Raw genomic sequence first — 19,818 nt, forward strand, 5'->3', positions numbered from 1 at the left:
TTTTCCATTTCAAAGATGAGGTCTAGAGTCTGCTTTCTTTTCCTGACGTCTTCTCCTGCTACTATAGCCAGTCTGGAGGGAAAAAGGAGTTGTTGGCCCACGAGATGCTTAATTTCCAGGTTGTAGGACATTCAGTGTAAAAGACGCCGGGAAATCCATTGGGCCTCCAGGATGGTAGCCAGAATGTGTGTGTGTGTGTGTGTGTGTGTGTGTGTGTGTGTGTACCCCGGGGTGCAGTTCATTCCGGGAACAGACATCTCTGGGCCTCGCGCTTAGGACGGTAAGGGCGTTGGGGGCACTCGTGAGGACCCGGACTCGGAGAGGGAGGTAGAGGTTGGAGTGGTGAGTCGAGGGAGAGCTCCCGAAGGTGCAAGTGCAGGTTGTCGTCGTGGTGAGGAGAGCGTTTCTCTGGAGTAGGATTGGGCGCCCGAGGACGGGGCTCTGGGACAAAGCCCTGCGCGCTGGGTCCCGACACCCTTGCGGTGGGGCTGCGGAGCTCAGCGACGGAGCCGGCTTCAGCCTCCATCCCAGGCGGCAGGAGCTCGGCGTCTGCTTCCTCCTGGTTGGCCTCTTCTTGGCGGGCGATCTCTGGGACAGCTGCGCAGAAGAATCCCGGCTCCCGGGCCATGTACTCCCCTGGAGCGCTCAGGAAAGCGGCCCGTTGCAGGCCCTGTCCCCACGGGCCTTCCACGCCCCAGCCCAGGAGGGCCTCGGGGACCAGCATGAGCATGTGATCTCCGAGAGACACTTGCAGCACGGACGTGGGCTTGGGCGCCAGCAGCACGTCGACGCCATCTAGGGGCAGGTGCAGGGCACAGCCGGCGGGCAGGACCACTACGGAAGTGAGCGCGTCCGCGGCCGGAGGTCCCGTCAGGTTGTCCAGGCTGGGCGCCGCCTCGGACTCGGACTCGGGGTCCTCGGGCTCCTCCGTTCGGCGGCGCTTGGCGGGGCCGGGTCCTTCGGTCTGCGGTCCCCACCAGTCCGCAGGGTAGGCACTGGGCCTGCGGGGCCGTTTGCCCATGACCTCGACCGACGGACGGCGCCCCCGGGGCCTGGCAGAGGGCGAGGAGGCGCTCGATCCTGCACGCTGTGACGGGTTTCGACGACGGCTGAGGCAAGCCGGGGCGGGGCGGCGCGATGCGGCGACGGCAGGACGGCGCGATACGGGACGAGTCCTCGGAGCTCCGGGGCCGCCTCCTGCAGTTGGTCCTGCAGTTCAGGTTTCTAGGGGAACGGCGTCTGGCGCGGGGCTGGGCCTGGCGCCTTCGAATCTTCAGCTCGTCACGCCGATTCGTCTCCGCAACAGACAGCGAAAGATGTTGCCCGTGAAGCCAGTGAAATCCTAGTCGCAAAATGTCACGCGAAGCCCCGCCCCCTCCAAGGCTCCGCCCCGTAGACCTCGCGGTATCTGTGCTGCCCAATAGCCGGGGCTGTGGTTGGTAGAAAGCTACTGTTAAAGTCCTCCGGGGGCCAGAATACTCGTGTACTTCATTCTTAGAGAAAAAAAGATACCCCGAAAATGGAACTTTAACTATTAGTCACCTTTAAGGTTAATATTTTCCTTTGATTTCAGGCATTCTAGAGAAAAAAACCACTCAAATAGACCACCCCCCTGGCAACATAAAACGGACCTATCTAAACGTTCCATGAAATTCCTTTAATGCTTGTGCTTTCATTTCAGGAGTAAATGGAAAATACTCATATATGTTTAGGTAAAGCTCTGTCTTAATAGTCAAATATTTGTGGCAGTTCCTTCCTGAAGATAAAAGCTGTTATAAAATTAAAACAATCTCAGTATAATTAACTTGTTTTATTCAGTATTTATTATATGCCAACCATTCTACTGAGGTTTAAAAAATGATCTTCATTTATTAAATTAAATTAATTAATTAATTAATTTGGCGGTACGCGGGCCTCTCACTGTTGTGGCCTCTCCCGTTGCGGAGCACAGGCTCCAGACGCGCTGGCTCAGCGGCCATGGCTCACGGGCCCAGCCCCTCCGCGGCATGCGGGATCTTCCCGGACCGGGACACGAACCCGTGTCCCCTGTGTCGGCAGGCGGACCCTCAACCACTGTGCCACCTGGGAAGCCCTGATCTTTGTTTTGAAAAAATTTTTTATTTTTATGTACTTTTGGCTGCGTTGGGTCTTTGTTGCTGCGTGCGGGCTTTCTCTAGTTGCAGCGAGCGGGGGCTAGTCTTCGCTGCGGTGCACAGGCTTCTCGTTGCGGTGGCTTCTGTTTGTTGCGGAGCACGGGCTCTAGGCACACGGGCTTCTGTAGTTGTGGGACGCAGGCTCAGTAGTCGTGGCTCTTGGGCTCTAGAGTGCAGGCTCAGTAGTTGCGGCACATGGGCTTATTTGCTCCACGGCATGTGGGATCTTCCCGGACCAGGGCTCGAACCCGGCATGCGGATTCTTAACTACTGCGCCGCCAGGACCCTGGTGGCGCAGTAGTTAAGGTATGTACTAAAAGCTGTACACATTTAATGTAAACAACTTGAGTTTGTAGATAAGAATACACTCGTGAAACTATCACCACAATCAAAACCATAAAAGTTATCTATGACCTGCAAAAGTGTCTTCCTGCCCTCTCTGAAAAAAAAAATGACCTTTTTTACTTTTCACAACACCTGAAGCTCAGAGTGGTCAAGTGAGGTTTCAAAACTTAAATATGTACCAAGTTTGTGTTAGATATAGGCATCCGATGCAGACTTCTCTGGTTTTAAATCATGAACTCTTAACTCATACATTTATTGCATACACCTAAGAGTGAATTACTATAATTGGTCCTGTGTGTGTCTTTTCAAGTTAATAGGTAGGGACTTCCCTGGTGACGCAGTGGTTAAGAATCTGCCTGCCAATGCAGGGGACATGGGTTTGATCCCTGATCTGGGAAGACCCCACATGCTGCAGAGCAGCAAAACCCGTGCGCCACAACTGCTGAAGCCCTTGTGCCTAGAGCCTGTGCTCTGCAACAAGAGAAGCCACTGCAATGAGAAGCCCGCGCACTGCAACCAAGAGTAGCCCCTGCTGGCCTCAACTAGAGAAAAGCCAGCATGCAGCACCGAAGACCAGACACAGCCAAAAATAAATAAATAGATAAATAAATAAACAAAGAAATAAATAAATTTTAAAATTATAAAAAAAAAGATTTAAAAAATGTTAATAGGTAACGCCTTCCTCTTTTTTTCCCCAAAATATTTTTCACAGTTTAAACTCCTGTGAGCGGAGTATGTTTCCATTTCATTACATCCTTGTAAACATTTCTTATTGATAGACTCTTAACTGTTTTCCAACCTGGTGTAGTAAAATGCTATATCATTGTGTTTTCATTTTGCATTTCTGATTGCCAGTCAAGGTGGATCATTTTTTTCACATGCTTATTAGCCAATATTATATTTAATTCTTTGAAATATTCCCATCTTCTTGGTTTTTTTTTACTTAAAAAAATTAGGTTTCAACTTTTCCTCCAACTTTTTGCAGTGCTGGTTCGTTCTTCAAAGACCAACTCTGAGGGCACTTTCTTGAAAAGGGCATTTCTGACCATTTTGTTTGGAATGGTTTCTTCACTTACTCTCTATCTCATCCCTCTCTCTATGGCCTTCATAGTATTACCACATTCTGTAAATAAACAAAATATTGTTTAAAGACATTGGGGTTCAGTCATACTACTACCAGTCACTTATCAAATGTATGTGTAGCAAATGTCTCTATCACGGTCTTTGAAGACTTTCGCCCTTGATTCACTGTAATTCTCACTCATTGCACATCTGCTGTAGTTTGTGGTGAGTTTAATATTGTCATGGATCCCTCCTCCCCCCACATCTTGGCTTCTCAGTTCTCTTCCTCTTCAGTAATTTTGTCCTCCCTCCTACCTCATTGACTCATACTCTTTTACCTTGTCATTATGAAACTTATATGGTAGTCATCAGTTACATCCATTAGACTATAACTTAATTAGTAAATAGTAAACTGTAAACTGCCTTCGCTGGTCAAGCTCACTTTAACTGTTTTTACAAAAACTTGCATATCCCCCAAGCATGCTGTAGCCTAAAGAGTAAGCTACAAGGCCTCTTCACGACCCCTATGGATAAGTACCTCTGATGTAAGAGTCTTAAGATGTTTGCCCGAGTTGTTTTTTTGGAACTTGGAGTCAGTTGTCCAGTTTGAACTTCAGCTGGTTAAGACTGGTTGGGACAACCGCCTCTCCCCTCGGGCATGCGAGAGTGTCTGATCGGTGGCCATTTGATGTCAGAGGGCCAAAACCTCCACCCTAAGAATATGCTAATGGCGCCGTTTTCTGAACATGCATCCTCTGAAGAAGCACGTAGCTTAGTTGCACCTGCCGAGAATAACGATACATCTTTTTTTTTAATGTATTTATTTATTTAATTTATTTATTTTTGGCTGCGTTGGGTCTTCGTTGCTGCATGCGGGCTTTCTCTGTTTGCAGTGAGCGGGGGCTTCTCTTCGTTGCAGTGTGCAGGCCTCTCATTGTGGTGGCTTCTCTTGTTGTGGAACACGGACACTAGGAGCGTGGGCTTCAGCAGTTGTGGCACACGGGCTCAGTAGTTGTGGCACGCAGGCTCTAGAGTGCAGGCTCAGTACTTGTGGCTCAAGGGCTTAGTTGCTCCGAGGCATGTGAGATCTTCCCAGACCAGGGCTCGAACCCATGTCCCCTGCATTGGTAGGCGGATTCTTTTTTTTTTTTTTTTGGTAGGCGGATTCTTAACCACTGTGCCACCAGGGAAGTCCCGACCCGATCTTTTTCTCCTTTCCAGTCACCTTTCCCCGCACTCCCTGCACCTCAGGCCTCCCTAATTCTTTATCCAGTAAATATCCCTAGCCCCTGGCCTTTGGGGAGATGGATTTGAGATTTGTTCTCCTTTCTCCTTGCTTGACTGCCTTGTGAATAAACCCTTTCTCTGCTGCAAACGTCTCTATCTCAGAGTTGGGCTTTCTGTGTGTGAGGCAAATGAACGTGGCTCAGTAACAATTACTCCAAATTGTGACCCCCTCTGTAATCACAATTTAAAAGATTTATTCTCAGAGTAGTGGCTACCTCCTAACTTTCTAGCTTAGCCCTTTACATATCCAAACTCCATCAATGCTTATGCCCTTCTGGAAAAATTCATCTTTTCAGTGAAACTTAAACTATCAGTTCTTCACTTCCCTCCATAACTGGAACTTAAATTCCACGAAGAGTCATTTTAATCATTGCTATATGTATATCTTTTTTAAAAATTATTTTTTATTGAGGTAACTTTTGTTTATAACATTATATAAGTTTCATATGGACAACATTATATTTCTACTTCTGTACACACTACAGCATGCTCACCAACAAAGATTTAGTTTGTATAGTCACCACAGAGTTGATCCTCTTTATCCATTTCACCCTTTCCCCTCTGGTAGCCACTACTCTGCTCTCTGTATCTACATGTTTGTTTTTGTTTGGTGTGGTTTGTTCATTTACTTTGTATGTTTTTTTTTAAATTCCATATCTATGTGAAATCATATGGTATTTGGCTTTCTCTAGCTGACTTCTTTCACTTAGCATAATACTCGCAGTGTCCATCCATGCTGTGGCAAATGGCCAGGTTTTATTTTTTTCCTATGGCTGTGTCTATATTGTATATATTGTGTTTCACCTCTTCTTTATTCATTTATTGGTTGATGGGCACTGCGGTTGTTGCTATACCTTGACTATTGTAAATAATGCTGCAATGAACATGGGGGTGCATAAGTGTTTTCAAGTTAGTGTTTTCATATACTTTGGATAAATACTCAGCAGTGGGATAGCTGGATCATATGGTAGTTCTATTCCTGCATTTCTAAGGAATCTTCATACCGTTCTCCATAGTGGCTGTGCCAGTTTACATTCCCACCGACACCGCAGGAGGGCTCACTTTTCTCCACGTACTCGCCAACACTTTTAATTTCTTGCCTTTTGATAAAAGCCATTCTAACAGGTATGAAGTGATATGTCATTGTCGGTTTTTTTTTTTAGTTTTTTAAAAATTGAGGTATAATGCAGTTACAGTGTTAGGTTTCAGGTGTACAAGATAATGATGAACAATTCCTAAAGATTATACTCCATTTATAGTTATTATAAAATATTGGCTATGGACCCTTGCCTGGCGGTCCAGTGGTTAAGACTCCATGCTTCCACTGCAGGGGCCCCGGGTTCAGTCCCTGTTCAGGGAACTAAGATCCCCGTGTGCTGCGGGATACGGCCAAAAAATAAATATTGGCTGTATTCCCTGTGTTGTACAATATATCCTTGTAGCTTAATTACTTTAAACATAGTAGTTTATACCTCTTCATCTCTTACCCCATCTTGCCTCTCCCCACTTGTAACCACGAGTTTGTTCTCTATATCTGTGAATCTGTTTCTTTTTCGTTATATTCACTAGTTTGTTTTATTTTCTGGATTCCATGTTTAAGTGATAACATAACAGTATTTGTCTTTCTCTGTCTGACTCATTTCACTATGCATAATACCCTACAAGTCTATCCATGTTGTTGTAAATGACAAAATTTCACTCTTTTTTTTTATGGCTGGGTATATACATACACACAGACACACACATGCATATATGTATCACATCACATCTTCTTTAGCTGTTCATCTGTTGATGGACACTTAGGTTGTTTCCACATTTTGGCTGTCATAAATAATGCTGCCACGAACATTCAGCTGCATGTATCTTTTCAAAGTAGTGTTTTTGTTTTCTTTGGATGTATACCCAGGAGTGGAATTGCTGTATCCTATGGTAATTCTATTTAGTTTTTTGAGGAACCTCCACACTGTTTTCCACAGTGGCTGCACCAATTCACATTCCCACCAACAGTGTACGGGGGTCCCCTTTATTTCACAACCTAGCCAACATTTGTTATTTGTGGTCGTTTTGATGTTAGGTGTTCTTACAGGTGTGAGGTGGTATCTCATGGTGGTTTGATTTGTATTTCTCTGACGGTTAGTGATGTTGAGCATCTTTTCATGTGCCTGTTGCCCGACTGTTATGTCTTCTTTGGAAAAATGTCTGTTCACCTCTTCTGCCCATTTTTGTTAATTGATTTTTATTGGAGTGTAGTTGATTTACAATGTTGTGTTAGTTTCAGGTGTACAGCAAAGTGAATCAGTTATACATATATCCGCTGTTCTTTAGATTCTGTTCCCATATACGTTATTACAGAGTATTGAGGAGAGTTGTATAAACTTTTTTTTTTTACATCTTTATTGGAGTATAATCGCTTTACCATGGTGTGTTAGTTTCTGCCTTATAACACAGTGAATCAGTTATACATATACATATGTTCCCATATCTCTTCCCTCTTGCGTCTCCCTCCCTCCCACCCTCCCTATCCCACCCTTCTAGGTGGTCACAAAGCACTGAGCTGATCTCCCTGTGCTATGCGGCTGCTTCCCAGTAGCTATCTGTTTTACATTTGGTAGTGTATATATGTCCATGCCTCTCTCTCGCTTTGTCAGAGCTTACCCTTGCCCCTCCCCATATCCTCAAGTCCGTTCTCTAGTAGGTCTGTGTCTTTATTCCTGTCTTACCCCTAGGTTCTTCATGACATTTTTTCCCTTAAATTCCATATCTATGTGTTAGCATACGGTATTTGTCTTTCTCTTTCTGACTGACTTCACTCTGTATGACAGACTCTAGGTCCATCCACCTCATTACACATAGCTCAATTTCGTTTCTTTTTATGGCTGAGTAATATTCCATTGTATATCTGTGCCACATCTTCTTTATCCATTCATCCAATGATGGACACTTAGGTTGTTTCCAGCTCCGGGCTATTGTGAATAGAGCTGCAATGAACATTTTGGTACATGACTCTTTTTGAATTATGGTTTTCTCAGGGTATATGCCCAGTAGTGGATTGCTGGGTCATATGGTAGTTCTATTTGTAGTTTTTTAAGGAACCTCCATACTGTTCCCCATAGTGGCTGTACCAATTCACATTCCCACCAGCAGTGCAAGAGTGTTCCCTTTTCTCCACACCCTCTCCAGCATTTATTGTTTCTAGACTTTTAGATGATGGCCATTCTGACTGGTGTGAGATGATATCTCATTGCAGTTTTGACTTGCATTTCTCTAATGGTTAATGATGTTGAGCATTCTTTCATGTGTTTGTTGGGAGTCTGTATATCTCCTTTGGAGAAATGTCTATTTAGGTCTTCTGCCCATTTTTGGATTGGGTTGTTTGTTTGTTTGCTACTGAGCTGCATGAGCTGCTTATAAATTTTGGAGATTAATCCTTTGTCAGTTGCTTCATTTGGAAATATTTTGTCCCATTCCGAGGGTTGTCTTTGGTCTTGCTTATGGTTTCCTTTGCTGTGCAAAAGCTTTGAAGTTTCATTAGGTCCCATTTGTTTATCTTTGTTTTTATTTCCATTTCTCTAGGAGGTGGGTCCAAAAGGATCTTGTTGTGATTTATGTCATAGAGTGTTCTGCCTATGTTTTCCTCTAAGAGTTTGATAGTTTCTGGCATTACATTTAGGTCTTTAATCCATTTTGAGCTTATTTTTGTGTATGGTGTTAGGGAGTGATCTAATCTCATACTTTTACATGTCCCTGTCCAGTTTTCCCAGCACCACTTATTGAAGAGGCTGTCCTTTCTCCACTGTACATTCCTGCCTCCTTTATCAAAGATACAGTGACCATATGTGTGTGGGTTTATCTCTGGGCTTTCTGTCCTGTTCCTTCTGCCCGTTTTTCAATCAGGTGGTTTGCTTTTTCCTATTGAGTTGTATGAGCTGTTTATATATTTTGGATATTAACCTCTTATTGGTCATCTCATTCCCAAATATTTTCCCCCATTCAGTAGGTTGTCTTTTCATTTTGTTGATGGTTTCCTTTGCTGTCTGGAAACTTTTAGGTTTAATTAGGTCCCATTTGTTTATTTTGGCTTTTGTTTCCTTTGCCTTAGGAGACAGATTAAAAAAATATACAGTAAAGATAGAAAATCAACCATGTACAAAGCTAGTAGGAAGGTTAAAAGCCAAAAGTAGTAATATCATCTGTATCTACAGTAAGCAGTTTGGGGATACACAAAATAATTAGATGTAAAATATGATGTCCAAAACAGTAATCATAAGGGGAGGAGAGTACAATTGTAGGGTTGTTAAATGCATTTGAGATTTGAGATCAGCAACTTAAAACAATCACATATAACAATATATCACTGTATATAAACTTCATGATAGACACAAACAGAAAAATCTATAATAGATGCACACAGAGAAAAGAGGCAAGGATTTGAACATGACATTAAAGATAGTCATCAAATCACAAGACAAAAGAATGAAAGAAGAAGAAAGGAAGAAAAAAGCACTACAAAACAACGTCAAAACAATTAATAAAATGGCAATAAGAACATACACATCAATAATTATTCAAAGTAAATGGACTAAATGCTCCAATCAAAAGACATAGGGCGATAGATAAATGAGGACCTAGTGTATGGCACAGGGAACTCTATTCAATATTTTGTATATAATAACTTATAATGGAAAAGAATCTGAAAAAGAATATATACATATATAGATCGCTTTGCTGTACACCTGAAACTAATACAACATTGTAAATCAACTATACTTCAATAAAAAGTTGTTTGTTTTGAAAAAAAAAAAGAGTGGCCGAATGGATACAAAAACAAGACCCATATATATGCTGCCTACAAGAGGCTCACTTCGGATCTAAAGACACACATAGACTGAAAGTGAGGGGATGGAAAAAGATACTCCATGCAAATGGAAATAAAAAGAAAGCTGGGGAGCAATACTTACATGAGACATAGACTTTAAGAGAAATAGACTTTTGTGGTTTGGATTTGCATTTCTCTAATAATTTGTGACGTTGAACATCTTTTCATGTGTCTATTGGCCATCTATGTCTTCTTTGGAAAGTGTCCTATACCCATTTGGGGGTTGTTTTATTTTTGTTGTTGTTGTTGTGAGTTCTTTCTATATTTTGGATGTTCACCCCTGACTGGATATATGATTTGCAAGTATCTTCTTCCATTAGGTAGGTTCCCTGTTCATTTTGTTGCTGGTTTCCTTTACTGTGCAGAAACTTCTTAGTTTGATGTAATCCTATTTGTTTACTTTTGCTTGTGTTTCCCTTGCCTGAGGAGACAAATAAGTGGAAAAGTGTTCTGTGCTCATGGATTGGAAGAAATAACATCGTTCAAATGTCTCTATTACCTAAAGCAATCTTCAGATTCAATGCAATCTCTATCAAAGTCCCAAGGATATTTTTCGCAAAAATAGAATAAAAAAGTCTTAGATTTACATGAAACCATAAGAGACCCTGAACAGCCAAAGCAATCCTGACAAAAAGAACAGAGTTGGAGGTATCACACTCTCTGATTTAAAACTATATTATAAAGCTACAATAATCAAAACAGCATTATATTTGCAGAAAAGCAGATACATAGGTCAATGGAACATAACTGAGAACCTGGGAGTAAACCCATACATATATGGATAATGAATTCATGGCAAGGAAGCAAAGAGCGTACAATGGAAAAGGACAGTCTCTTCAATAAATGGTGACGGGGGAACTTCCCTGGTGGTGCAGTGGTTAAAACTCCGTCTGCCAATGCAGGGGGACACGGGTTCGATTCCTGGTCTGGCAAGATCCCACATGCCACGGAGCAACTAAGCCCGTGCGCCACAACTACTGAGCCTGTGCCCTAGAGCCCGCGAGCCACAACTACTGAGCCCCTGTGCCACAACTACCAAAGCCCGTGTGCCTAGAGCCTGTGCTCCGCAACAAGAGAAGCCACTGCAATGAGAAGCCCATGCACTGCAACGAAGACCCAACGCAGCCAAAAATAAATAAATAAATAAATTTAGATTAAAACATGGTGTTGGGAAAACTGGACAGCCACATGCTAAGAAAAAAAGAAAAAGAAACTAGACCACTATCTCACACCACACACAAAAGTCATCTCAATGCATTAAAGACTTTAGTGTAGGGCTTCCCTGGTGGCGCAGCGGTTGAGAGTCCGCCTGCCGAGGCAGGGGACACGGGTTCGTGCCCCGGTCCGGGAAGATCCCACATGCCACGGAGCGGCTGGGCCCGTGAGCCATGGCTGCTGAGCCTGTGCATCCGGAGCCTGTGCTCTGCAATGGGAGACGCCACAACAGTGAGAGGCCCGCATACCGCAAAAAAAAAAAAAAAAAGAAATGGGCAGAAGACCTAAATAGACATTTCTCCAAAGAAGACATACGGAAGGCCAAAAAGCACATGAAAATATGCTCAACATCACTAATTACTAGACAAATGCAAATCAAAACTACAATGAGGTATCACGTCACACTGGTCAGCATGAGCATCATTAAAAAGTCCACATATAATAAGTGCTGGAGAGGGTGTGGAGAAAAGGGAACTCTCCTACAGTGTTGAAGGGAATGTAAATTGGTGCAGCCATTATGGAGAACAGTATGGAGATTCCTTAAGAAACTAAAAAGGGTTGCTATATGGTCCAGCAGTCCCACTCCTGGGCAAATATCCCGAGAAAACTCTAATTTGAAAAGATACATGCACCCCAATGTTCATAGTAGCACTATTTAAAATAGCCAACTGGCGACTTCCTTGGTGGCGCAGTGGTTAAGAATCTGCCTGCCCGTGCAGGGGACACAGGTTTGAGCCCTGGGCTGGGAAGACCCCACATGCCACCAAGCAACTAAGCCCGTGTGCCACAACTACTGAAGCCCGCTAGCCTAGAGCCCACGAGCCACAGCTACTGAGCCCACATGCCACAATTACTGAGGCCCGCGTGCCTAGAGCCCATGCTCTGCAACAAGAGAAGCCACCGTAATGAGAAGCCTGCGCACTGCAACGAAGAGTAGCCCCCGCTCGCTGCAACTAGAGAAAGCCCACGTGCAGCAACAAAACCCAACACAGCCAAAAATTAAATAAATAAATAAATGAATGAAAAAAAACCCCAAGACATGGAAGCAACCTAAATGTCTATCTACAGATGAATGGATAAAAAGATGTGGCATACCTATACAATGGAATACTACTCAGCCATAAATGAGAATGAGATGATGCCATTTGTAGCAACATGGATGGACCTAGAGATTATCATACTAAGTGAAGTAAGTCAAAGAAAGATAAATATCATATGATATCACTTATATGTGGAATGTAAAATATGACACAAATGAAGTTATTTACAAAACAGAAATAGACTCACAGACATAGAAAACAACCTTATGTTTACCAAAGGGGAAAGAGGGTGGGGGAGAGATAAATTAGGAGTTTGGGATTAGCAGATATAAAACTATCATGTATTCAGTGTAAAACAGATAAACAACAAGGTCCTACTGTATAGCACAGGGAACTATATTCAATATCCTGTAATAAACCATAACCATGTAAAAGAATATGGAAAAAATATATAACTTTGCTGTACACCAGAAAGTAACACAACAATGTAAATCAACTATACTTCAATTGAAAAATAAAATAAAATTTAAAAATGTGCTAATGAACAGCTGAGTCAAATATAAAAGGAACAACAACTTGATTGGCAGAGACCTCTTGCCTGCAACAACAATCAAAAATGGCAGAACAATGGAGTAATGTCTTTAAAGTACTTAAATAACACTTTAGAATTAGGAATGAATACATAATAAAAATTTTCAGATATACAAGACTATGAGAGTGTACTACACAAAACATGTTGAGATTTACAAAACCAAGATAATTTACTACACATAGGGTACAGTGGAAAGAACTATTAAAGTATATTCTCCAGCAAGAAGAAAATTGAGGCTAGACTTTGAGAGTGGAATATAAGAATAAAAAGGTAGAGAGGAAATGGTAAAGCATGTTGGTGAATATAAATAGTATTGATGTTTTAAAAAACTGAAACCATCTTGTTTTCAGCTTTACCTGTAGATTTTATTTCTTTTGTAAAAATGTGAAAGAAATATGGTAATTAATTAATGTTTTATTTTTTTTAACTTTTATTTATTTATTTTTGGCTGCGTTGAGTCCTCGTTGCTGCACACGGGCTTTCTCTAGTTGCGGTGAGCGGGGGCTACTCTTCATTGAGGTGCACGGGCTTCTCACTGCAGTGGCTTCTCTGGTGGCGAAGCATGGGCTGTAGGTGCGTGGGCTTCAGCTGTGGCTCATGGGCTTAGTTGCTCCACGGCATGTGGGGTCTTCCCAGACCAGGGCTCGAACCCATGTCCCCTGCATTAGCAGGCAGATTCTTAACCACTGCGCCACCAGGGAGGCCCCTAAATTAATGTTTTAAGAGTTAGAGGTTTGATTTACAAAAGAAAAAACTCGGGGTAGAATGTCAAAGGTATGAATAATGTGGAATAGCAGGAATGCAAACATTTTACATCAGTCTCTGAGTCAAAATAACCGGAGGAAGAGATTTAAAAAGGAAATGCATATCCTGATACATGCTGAAAACATCTGATAAAATCCAGCATTTATTCATAATGAAAAGTGAACTTGACTGGAAGAGAACTTCCTCAGGTTAAGAGGAAGCTATGAACAAACATCATACAATTATGTATAGTAACCATCATACTATTTTGCAACTTTCCAGGAGAGCAGCTCAAAACACCAAGAAAGAGAAAAGCCATGGCTAAAAATCTTCATAAATGCATGGGAAAACATATAACATGAGAAATCCAGTTATTTATTGGTTTGGGGAGAAATAGGGTAGCAATAGGGTATGGTGCTGGAGAGAGAAGAATTTGAGAGAAAATAACCAATGCAAACGAGCGGGAATGGATAGGCCTGAGAATGATGTTGTAAAGAAGTCCAGACGTCTGAACACACATTGTCCGGTATCCCTGGGCAGATTTTCCATTTCAAAGATGAGGTCTAGAGTCTGCTTTCTTTTCCTGACGTCTTCTCCTGCTACTATAGCCAGTCTGGAGGGAAAAAGGAGTTGTTGGCCCACGAGATGCTTAATTTCCAGGTTGTAGGACATTCAGTGTAAAAGACGCCGGGAAATCCATTGGGCCTCCAGGATGGTAGCCAGAATGTGTGTGTGTGTGTGTGTGTGTGTGTGTGTGTGTGTACACCGGGGTGCAGTTCATTCCGGGAACAGACATCTCTGGGCCTCGCGCTTAGGACGGTAAGGGCGTTGGGGGCACTCGTGAGGACCCGGACTCGGAGAGGGAGGTAGAGGTTGGAGTGGTGAGTCGAGGGAGAGCTCCCGAAGGTGCAAGTGCAGGTTGTCGTCGTGGTGAGGAGAGCGTTTCTCTGGAGTAGGATTGGGCGCCCGAGGACGGGGCTCTGGGACAAAGCCCTGCGCGCTGGGTCCCGACACCCTTGCGGTGGGGCTGCGGAGCTCAGCGACGGAGCCGGCTTCAGCCTCCATCCCAGGCGGCAGGAGCTCGGCGTCTGCTTCCTCCTGGTTGGCCTCTTCTTGGCGGGCGATCTCTGGGACAGCTGCGCAGAAGAATCCCGGCTCCCGGGCCATGTACTCCCCTGGAGCGCTCAGGAAAGCGGCCCGTTGCAGGCCCTGTCCCCACGGGCCTTCCACGCCCCAGCCCAGGAGGGCCTCGGGGACCAGCATGAGCATGTCATCTCCGAGAGACACTTGCAGCACGGACGTGGGCTTGGGCGCCAGCAGCACGTCGACGCCATCTAGGGGCAGGTGCAGGGCACAGCCGGCGGGCAGGACCACTACGGAAGTGAGCGCGTCCGCGGCCGGAGGTCCCGTCAGGTTGTCCAGGCTGGGCGCCGCCTCGGACTCGGACTCGGGGTCCTCGGGCTCCTCCGTTCGGCGGCGCTTGGCGGGGCCGGGTCCTTCGGTCTGCGGTCCCCCCCAGTCCGCAGGGTAGGCACTGGGCCTGCGGGGCCGTTTGCCCATGACCTCGACCGACGGACGGCGCCCCCGGGGCCTGGCAGAGGGCGAGGAGGCGCTCGATCCTGCACGCTGTGACGGGTTTCGACGACGGCTGAGGCAAGCCGGGGCGGGGCGGCGCGATGCGGCGACGGCAGGACGGCGCGATACGGGACGAGTCCTCGGAGCTCCGGGGCCGCCTCCTGCAGTTGGTCCTGCAGTTCAGGTTTCTAGGGGAACGGCGTCTGGCGCGGGGCTGGGCCTGGCGCCTTCGAATCTTCAGCTCGTCACGCCGATTCGTCTCCGCAACAGACAGCGAAAGATGTTGCCCGTGAAGCCAGTGAAATCCTAGTCGCAAAATGTCACGCGAAGCCCCGCCCCCTCCAAGGCTCCGCCCCGTAGACCTCGCGGTATCTGTGCTGCCCAATAGCCGGGGCTGTGGTTGGTAGAAAGCTACTGTTAAAGTCCTCCGGGGGCCAGAATACTCGTGTACTTCATTCTTAGAGAAAAAAAGATACCCCGAAAATGGAACTTTAACTATTAGTCACCTTTAAGGTTAATATTTTCCTTTGATTTCAGGCATTCTAGAGAAAAAAACCACTCAAATAGACCACCCCCCTGGCAACATAAAACGGACCTATCTAAACGTTCCATGAAATTCCTTTAATGCTTGTGCTTTCATTTCAGGAGTAAATGGAAAATACTCATATATGTTTAGGTAAAGCTCTGTCTTAATAGTCAAATATTTGTGGCAGTTCCTTCCTGAAGATAAAAGCTGTTATAAAATTAAAACAATCTCAGTATAATTAACTTGTTTTATTCAGTATTTATTATATGCCAACCATTCTACTGAGGTTTAAAAAATGATCTTCATTTATTAAATTAAATTAATTAATTAATTAATTTGGCGGTACGCGGGCCTCTCACTGTTGTGGCCTCTCCCGTTGCGGAGCACAGGCTCCAGACGCGCTGGCTCAGCGGCCATGGCTCACGGGCCCAGCCCCTCCGCGGCATGCGGGATCTTCCCGGACCGGGACACGAACCCGTGTCCCCTGCGTCGGCAGGCGGACCCTCAACCACTGTGCCACCTGGGAAGCCCTGATCTTTGTTTTGAAAAAATTTTTTATTTTTATGTACTTTTGGCTGCGTTGGGTCTTTGTTGCTGCGTGCGGGCTTTCTCTAGTTGCAGCGAGCGGGGGCTAGTCTTCGCTGCGGTGCACAGGCTTCTCGTTGCGGTGGCTTCTGTTTGTTGCGGAGCACGGGCTCTAGGCACACGGGCTTCTGTAGTTGTGGGACGCAGGCTCAGTAGTCGTGGCTCTTGGGCTCTAGAGTGCAGGCTCAGTAGTTGCGGCACATGGGCTTATTTGCTCCACGGCATGTGGGATCTTCCCGGACCAGGGCTCGAACCCGGCATGCGGATTCTTAACTACTGCGCCGCCAGGACCCTGGTGGCGCAGTAGTTAAGGTATGTACTAAAAGCTGTACACATTTAATGTAAACAACTTGAGTTTGTAGATAAGAATACACTCGTGAAACTATCACCACAATCAAAACCATAAAAGTTATCTATGACCTGCAAAAGTGTCTTCCTGCCCTCTCTGAAAAAAAAAATGACCTTTTTTACTTTTCACAACACCTGAAGCTCAGAGTGGTCAAGTGAGGTTTCAAAACTTAAATATGTACCAAGTTTGTGTTAGATATAGGCATCCGATGCAGACTTCTCTGGTTTTAAATCATGAACTCTTAACTCATACATTTATTGCATACACCTAAGAGTGAATTACTATAATTGGTCCTGTGTGTGTCTTTTCAAGTTAATAGGTAGGGACTTCCCTGGTGACGCAGTGGTTAAGAATCTGCCTGCCAATGCAGGGGACATGGGTTTGATCCCTGATCTGGGAAGACCCCACATGCTGCAGAGCAGCAAAACCCGTGCGCCACAACTGCTGAAGCCCTTGTGCCTAGAGCCTGTGCTCTGCAACAAGAGAAGCCACTGCAATGAGAAGCCCGCGCACTGCAACCAAGAGTAGCCCCTGCTGGCCTCAACTAGAGAAAAGCCAGCATGCAGCACCGAAGACCAGACACAGCCAAAAATAAATAAATAGATAAATAAATAAACAAAGAAATAAATAAATTTTAAAATTATAAAAAAAAAGATTTAAAAAATGTTAATAGGTAACGCCTTCCTCTTTTTTTCCCCAAAATATTTTTCACAGTTTAAACTCCTGTGAGCGGAGTATGTTTCCATTTCATTACATCCTTGTAAACATTTCTTATTGATAGACTCTTAACTGTTTTCCAACCTGGTGTAGTAAAATGCTATATCATTGTGTTTTCATTTTGCATTTCTGATTGCCAGTCAAGGTGGATCATTTTTTTCACATGCTTATTAGCCAATATTATATTTAATTCTTTGAAATATTCCCATCTTCTTGGTTTTTTTTTACTTAAAAAAATTAGGTTTCAACTTTTCCTCCAACTTTTTGCAGTGCTGGTTCGTTCTTCAAAGACCAACTCTGAGGGCACTTTCTTGAAAAGGGCATTTCTGACCATTTTGTTTGGAATGGTTTCTTCACTTACTCTCTATCTCATCCCTCTCTCTATGGCCTTCATAGTATTACCACATTCTGTAAATAAACAAAATATTGTTTAAAGACATTGGGGTTCAGTCATACTACTACCAGTCACTTATCAAATGTATGTGTAGCAAATGTCTCTATCACGGTCTTTGAAGACTTTCGCCCTTGATTCACTGTAATTCTCACTCATTGCACATCTGCTGTAGTTTGTGGTGAGTTTAATATTGTCATGGATCCCTCCTCCCCCCACATCTTGGCTTCTCAGTTCTCTTCCTCTTCAGTAATTTTGTCCTCCCTCCTACCTCATTGACTCATACTCTTTTACCTTGTCATTAGGAAACTTATATGGTAGTCATCAGTTACATCCATTAGACTATAACTTAATTAGTAAATAGTAAACTGTAAACTGCCTTCGCTGGTCAAGCTCACTTTAACTGTTTTTACAAAAACTTGCATATCCCCCAAGCATGATGTAGCCTAAAGAGTAAGCTACAAGGCCTCTTCACGACCCCTATAGATAAGTACCTCTGATGTAAGAGTCTTAAGATGTTTGCCCGAGTTGTTTTTTTGGAACTTGGAGTCAGTTGTCCAGTTTGAACTTCAGCTGGTTAAGACTGGTTGGGACAACCGCCTCTCCCCTCGGGCATGCGAGAGTGTCTGATCGGTGGCCATTTGATGTCAGAGGGCCAAAACCTCCACCCTAAGAATATGCTAATGGCGCCGTTTTCTGAACATGCATCCTCTGAAGAAGCACGTAGCTTAGTTGCACCTGCCGAGAATAACGATACATCTTTTTTTTTAATGTATTTATTTATTTAATTTATTTATTTTTGGCTGCGTTGGGTCTTCGTTGCTGCATGCGGGCTTTCTCTGTTTGCAGTGAGCGGGGGCTTCTCTTCGTTGCAGTGTGCAGGCCTCTCATTGTGGTGGCTTCTCTTGTTGTGGAACACGGACACTAGGAGCGTGGGCTTCAGCAGTTGTGGCACACGGGCTCAGTAGTTGTGGCACGCAGGCTCTAGAGTGCAGGCTCAGTACTTGTGGCTCAAGGGCTTAGTTGCTCCGAGGCATGTGAGATCTTCCCAGACCAGGGCTCGAACCCATGTCCCCTGCATTGGTAGGCGGATTCTTTTTTTTTTTTTTTTTGGTAGGCGGATTCTTAACCACTGTGCCACCAGGGAAGTCCCGACCCGATCTTTTTCTCCTTTCCAGTCACCTTTCCCCGCACTCCCTGCACCTCAGGCCTCCCTAATTCTTTATCCAGTAAATATCCCTAGCCCCTGGCCTTTGGGGAGATGGATTTGAGATTTGTTCTCCTTTCTCCTTGCTTGACTGCCTTGTGAATAAACCCTTTCTCTGCTGCAAACGTCTCTATCTCAGAGTTGGGCTTTCTGTGTGTGAGGCAAATGAACGTGGCTCAGTAACAATTACTCCAAATTGTGACCCCCTCTGTAATCACAATTTAAAAGATTTATTCTCAGAGTAGTGGCTACCTCCTAACTTTCTAGCTTAGCCCTTTACATATCCAAACTCCATCAATGCTTATGCCCTTCTGGAAAAATTCATCTTTTCAGTGAAACTTAAACTATCAGTTCTTCACTTCCCTCCATAACTGGAACTTAAATTCCACGAAGAGTCATTTTAATCATTGCTATATGTATATCTTTTTTAAAAATTATTTTTTATTGAGGTAACTTTTGTTTATAACATTATATAAGTTTCATATGGACAACATTATATTTCTACTTCTGTACACACTACAGCATGCTCACCAACAAAGATTTAGTTTGTATAGTCACCACAGAGTTGATCCTCTTTATCCATTTCACCCTTTCCCCTCTGGTAGCCACTACTCTGCTCTCTGTATCTACATGTTTGTTTTTGTTTGGTGTGGTTTGTTCATTTACTTTGTATGTTTTTTTTTAAATTCCATATCTATGTGAAATCATATGGTATTTGGCTTTCTCTAGCTGACTTCTTTCACTTAGCATAATACTCGCAGTGTCCATCCATGCTGTGGCAAATGGCCAGGTTTTATTTTTTTCCTATGGCTGTGTCTATATTGTATATATTGTGTTTCACCTCTTCTTTATTCATTTATTGGTTGATGGGCACTGCGGTTGTTGCTATACCTTGACTATTGTAAATAATGCTGCAATGAACATGGGGGTGCATAAGTGTTTTCAAGTTAGTGTTTTCATATACTTTGGATAAATACTCAGCAGTGGGATAGCTGGATCATATGGTAGTTCTATTCCTGCATTTCTAAGGAATCTTCATACCGTTCTCCATAGTGGCTGTGCCAGTTTACATTCCCACCGACACCGCAGGAGGGCTCACTTTTCTCCACGTACTCGCCAACACTTTTAATTTCTTGCCTTTTGATAAAAGCCAT

At 44.1% G+C, this 19,818-nt stretch overlaps 2 protein-coding genes across 2 annotated transcripts; both read right to left on the reverse strand.

The window, feature by feature from the left end:
* Positions 1-238: 238 nt before the first annotated feature.
* Positions 239-1,021, reverse strand: LOC309806588 (proline-rich protein 23C-like; the record flags this gene model as incomplete). The annotated part of the gene is made up of 1 exon (XM_082625473.1): positions 239-1,021. The coding sequence occupies one exon, from the start codon at positions 1,019-1,021 to the stop codon at positions 239-241; it is 783 nt and encodes a 260-aa protein (XP_082481599.1).
* Positions 1,022-14,091: 13,070 nt separating this feature from the next.
* Positions 14,092-14,874, reverse strand: LOC309806601 (proline-rich protein 23C-like; the record flags this gene model as incomplete). The annotated part of the gene is made up of 1 exon (XM_082625487.1): positions 14,092-14,874. The coding sequence occupies one exon, from the start codon at positions 14,872-14,874 to the stop codon at positions 14,092-14,094; it is 783 nt and encodes a 260-aa protein (XP_082481613.1).
* Positions 14,875-19,818: the final 4,944 nt, after the last annotated feature.

The sequence above is a fragment of the Mesoplodon mirus genome (assembly GCF_964341445.2).
Source record: "Mesoplodon mirus genome assembly, chromosome: 6".
In the NCBI taxonomy this organism is placed as follows: domain Eukaryota; kingdom Metazoa; phylum Chordata; class Mammalia; order Artiodactyla; family Ziphiidae; genus Mesoplodon; species Mesoplodon mirus.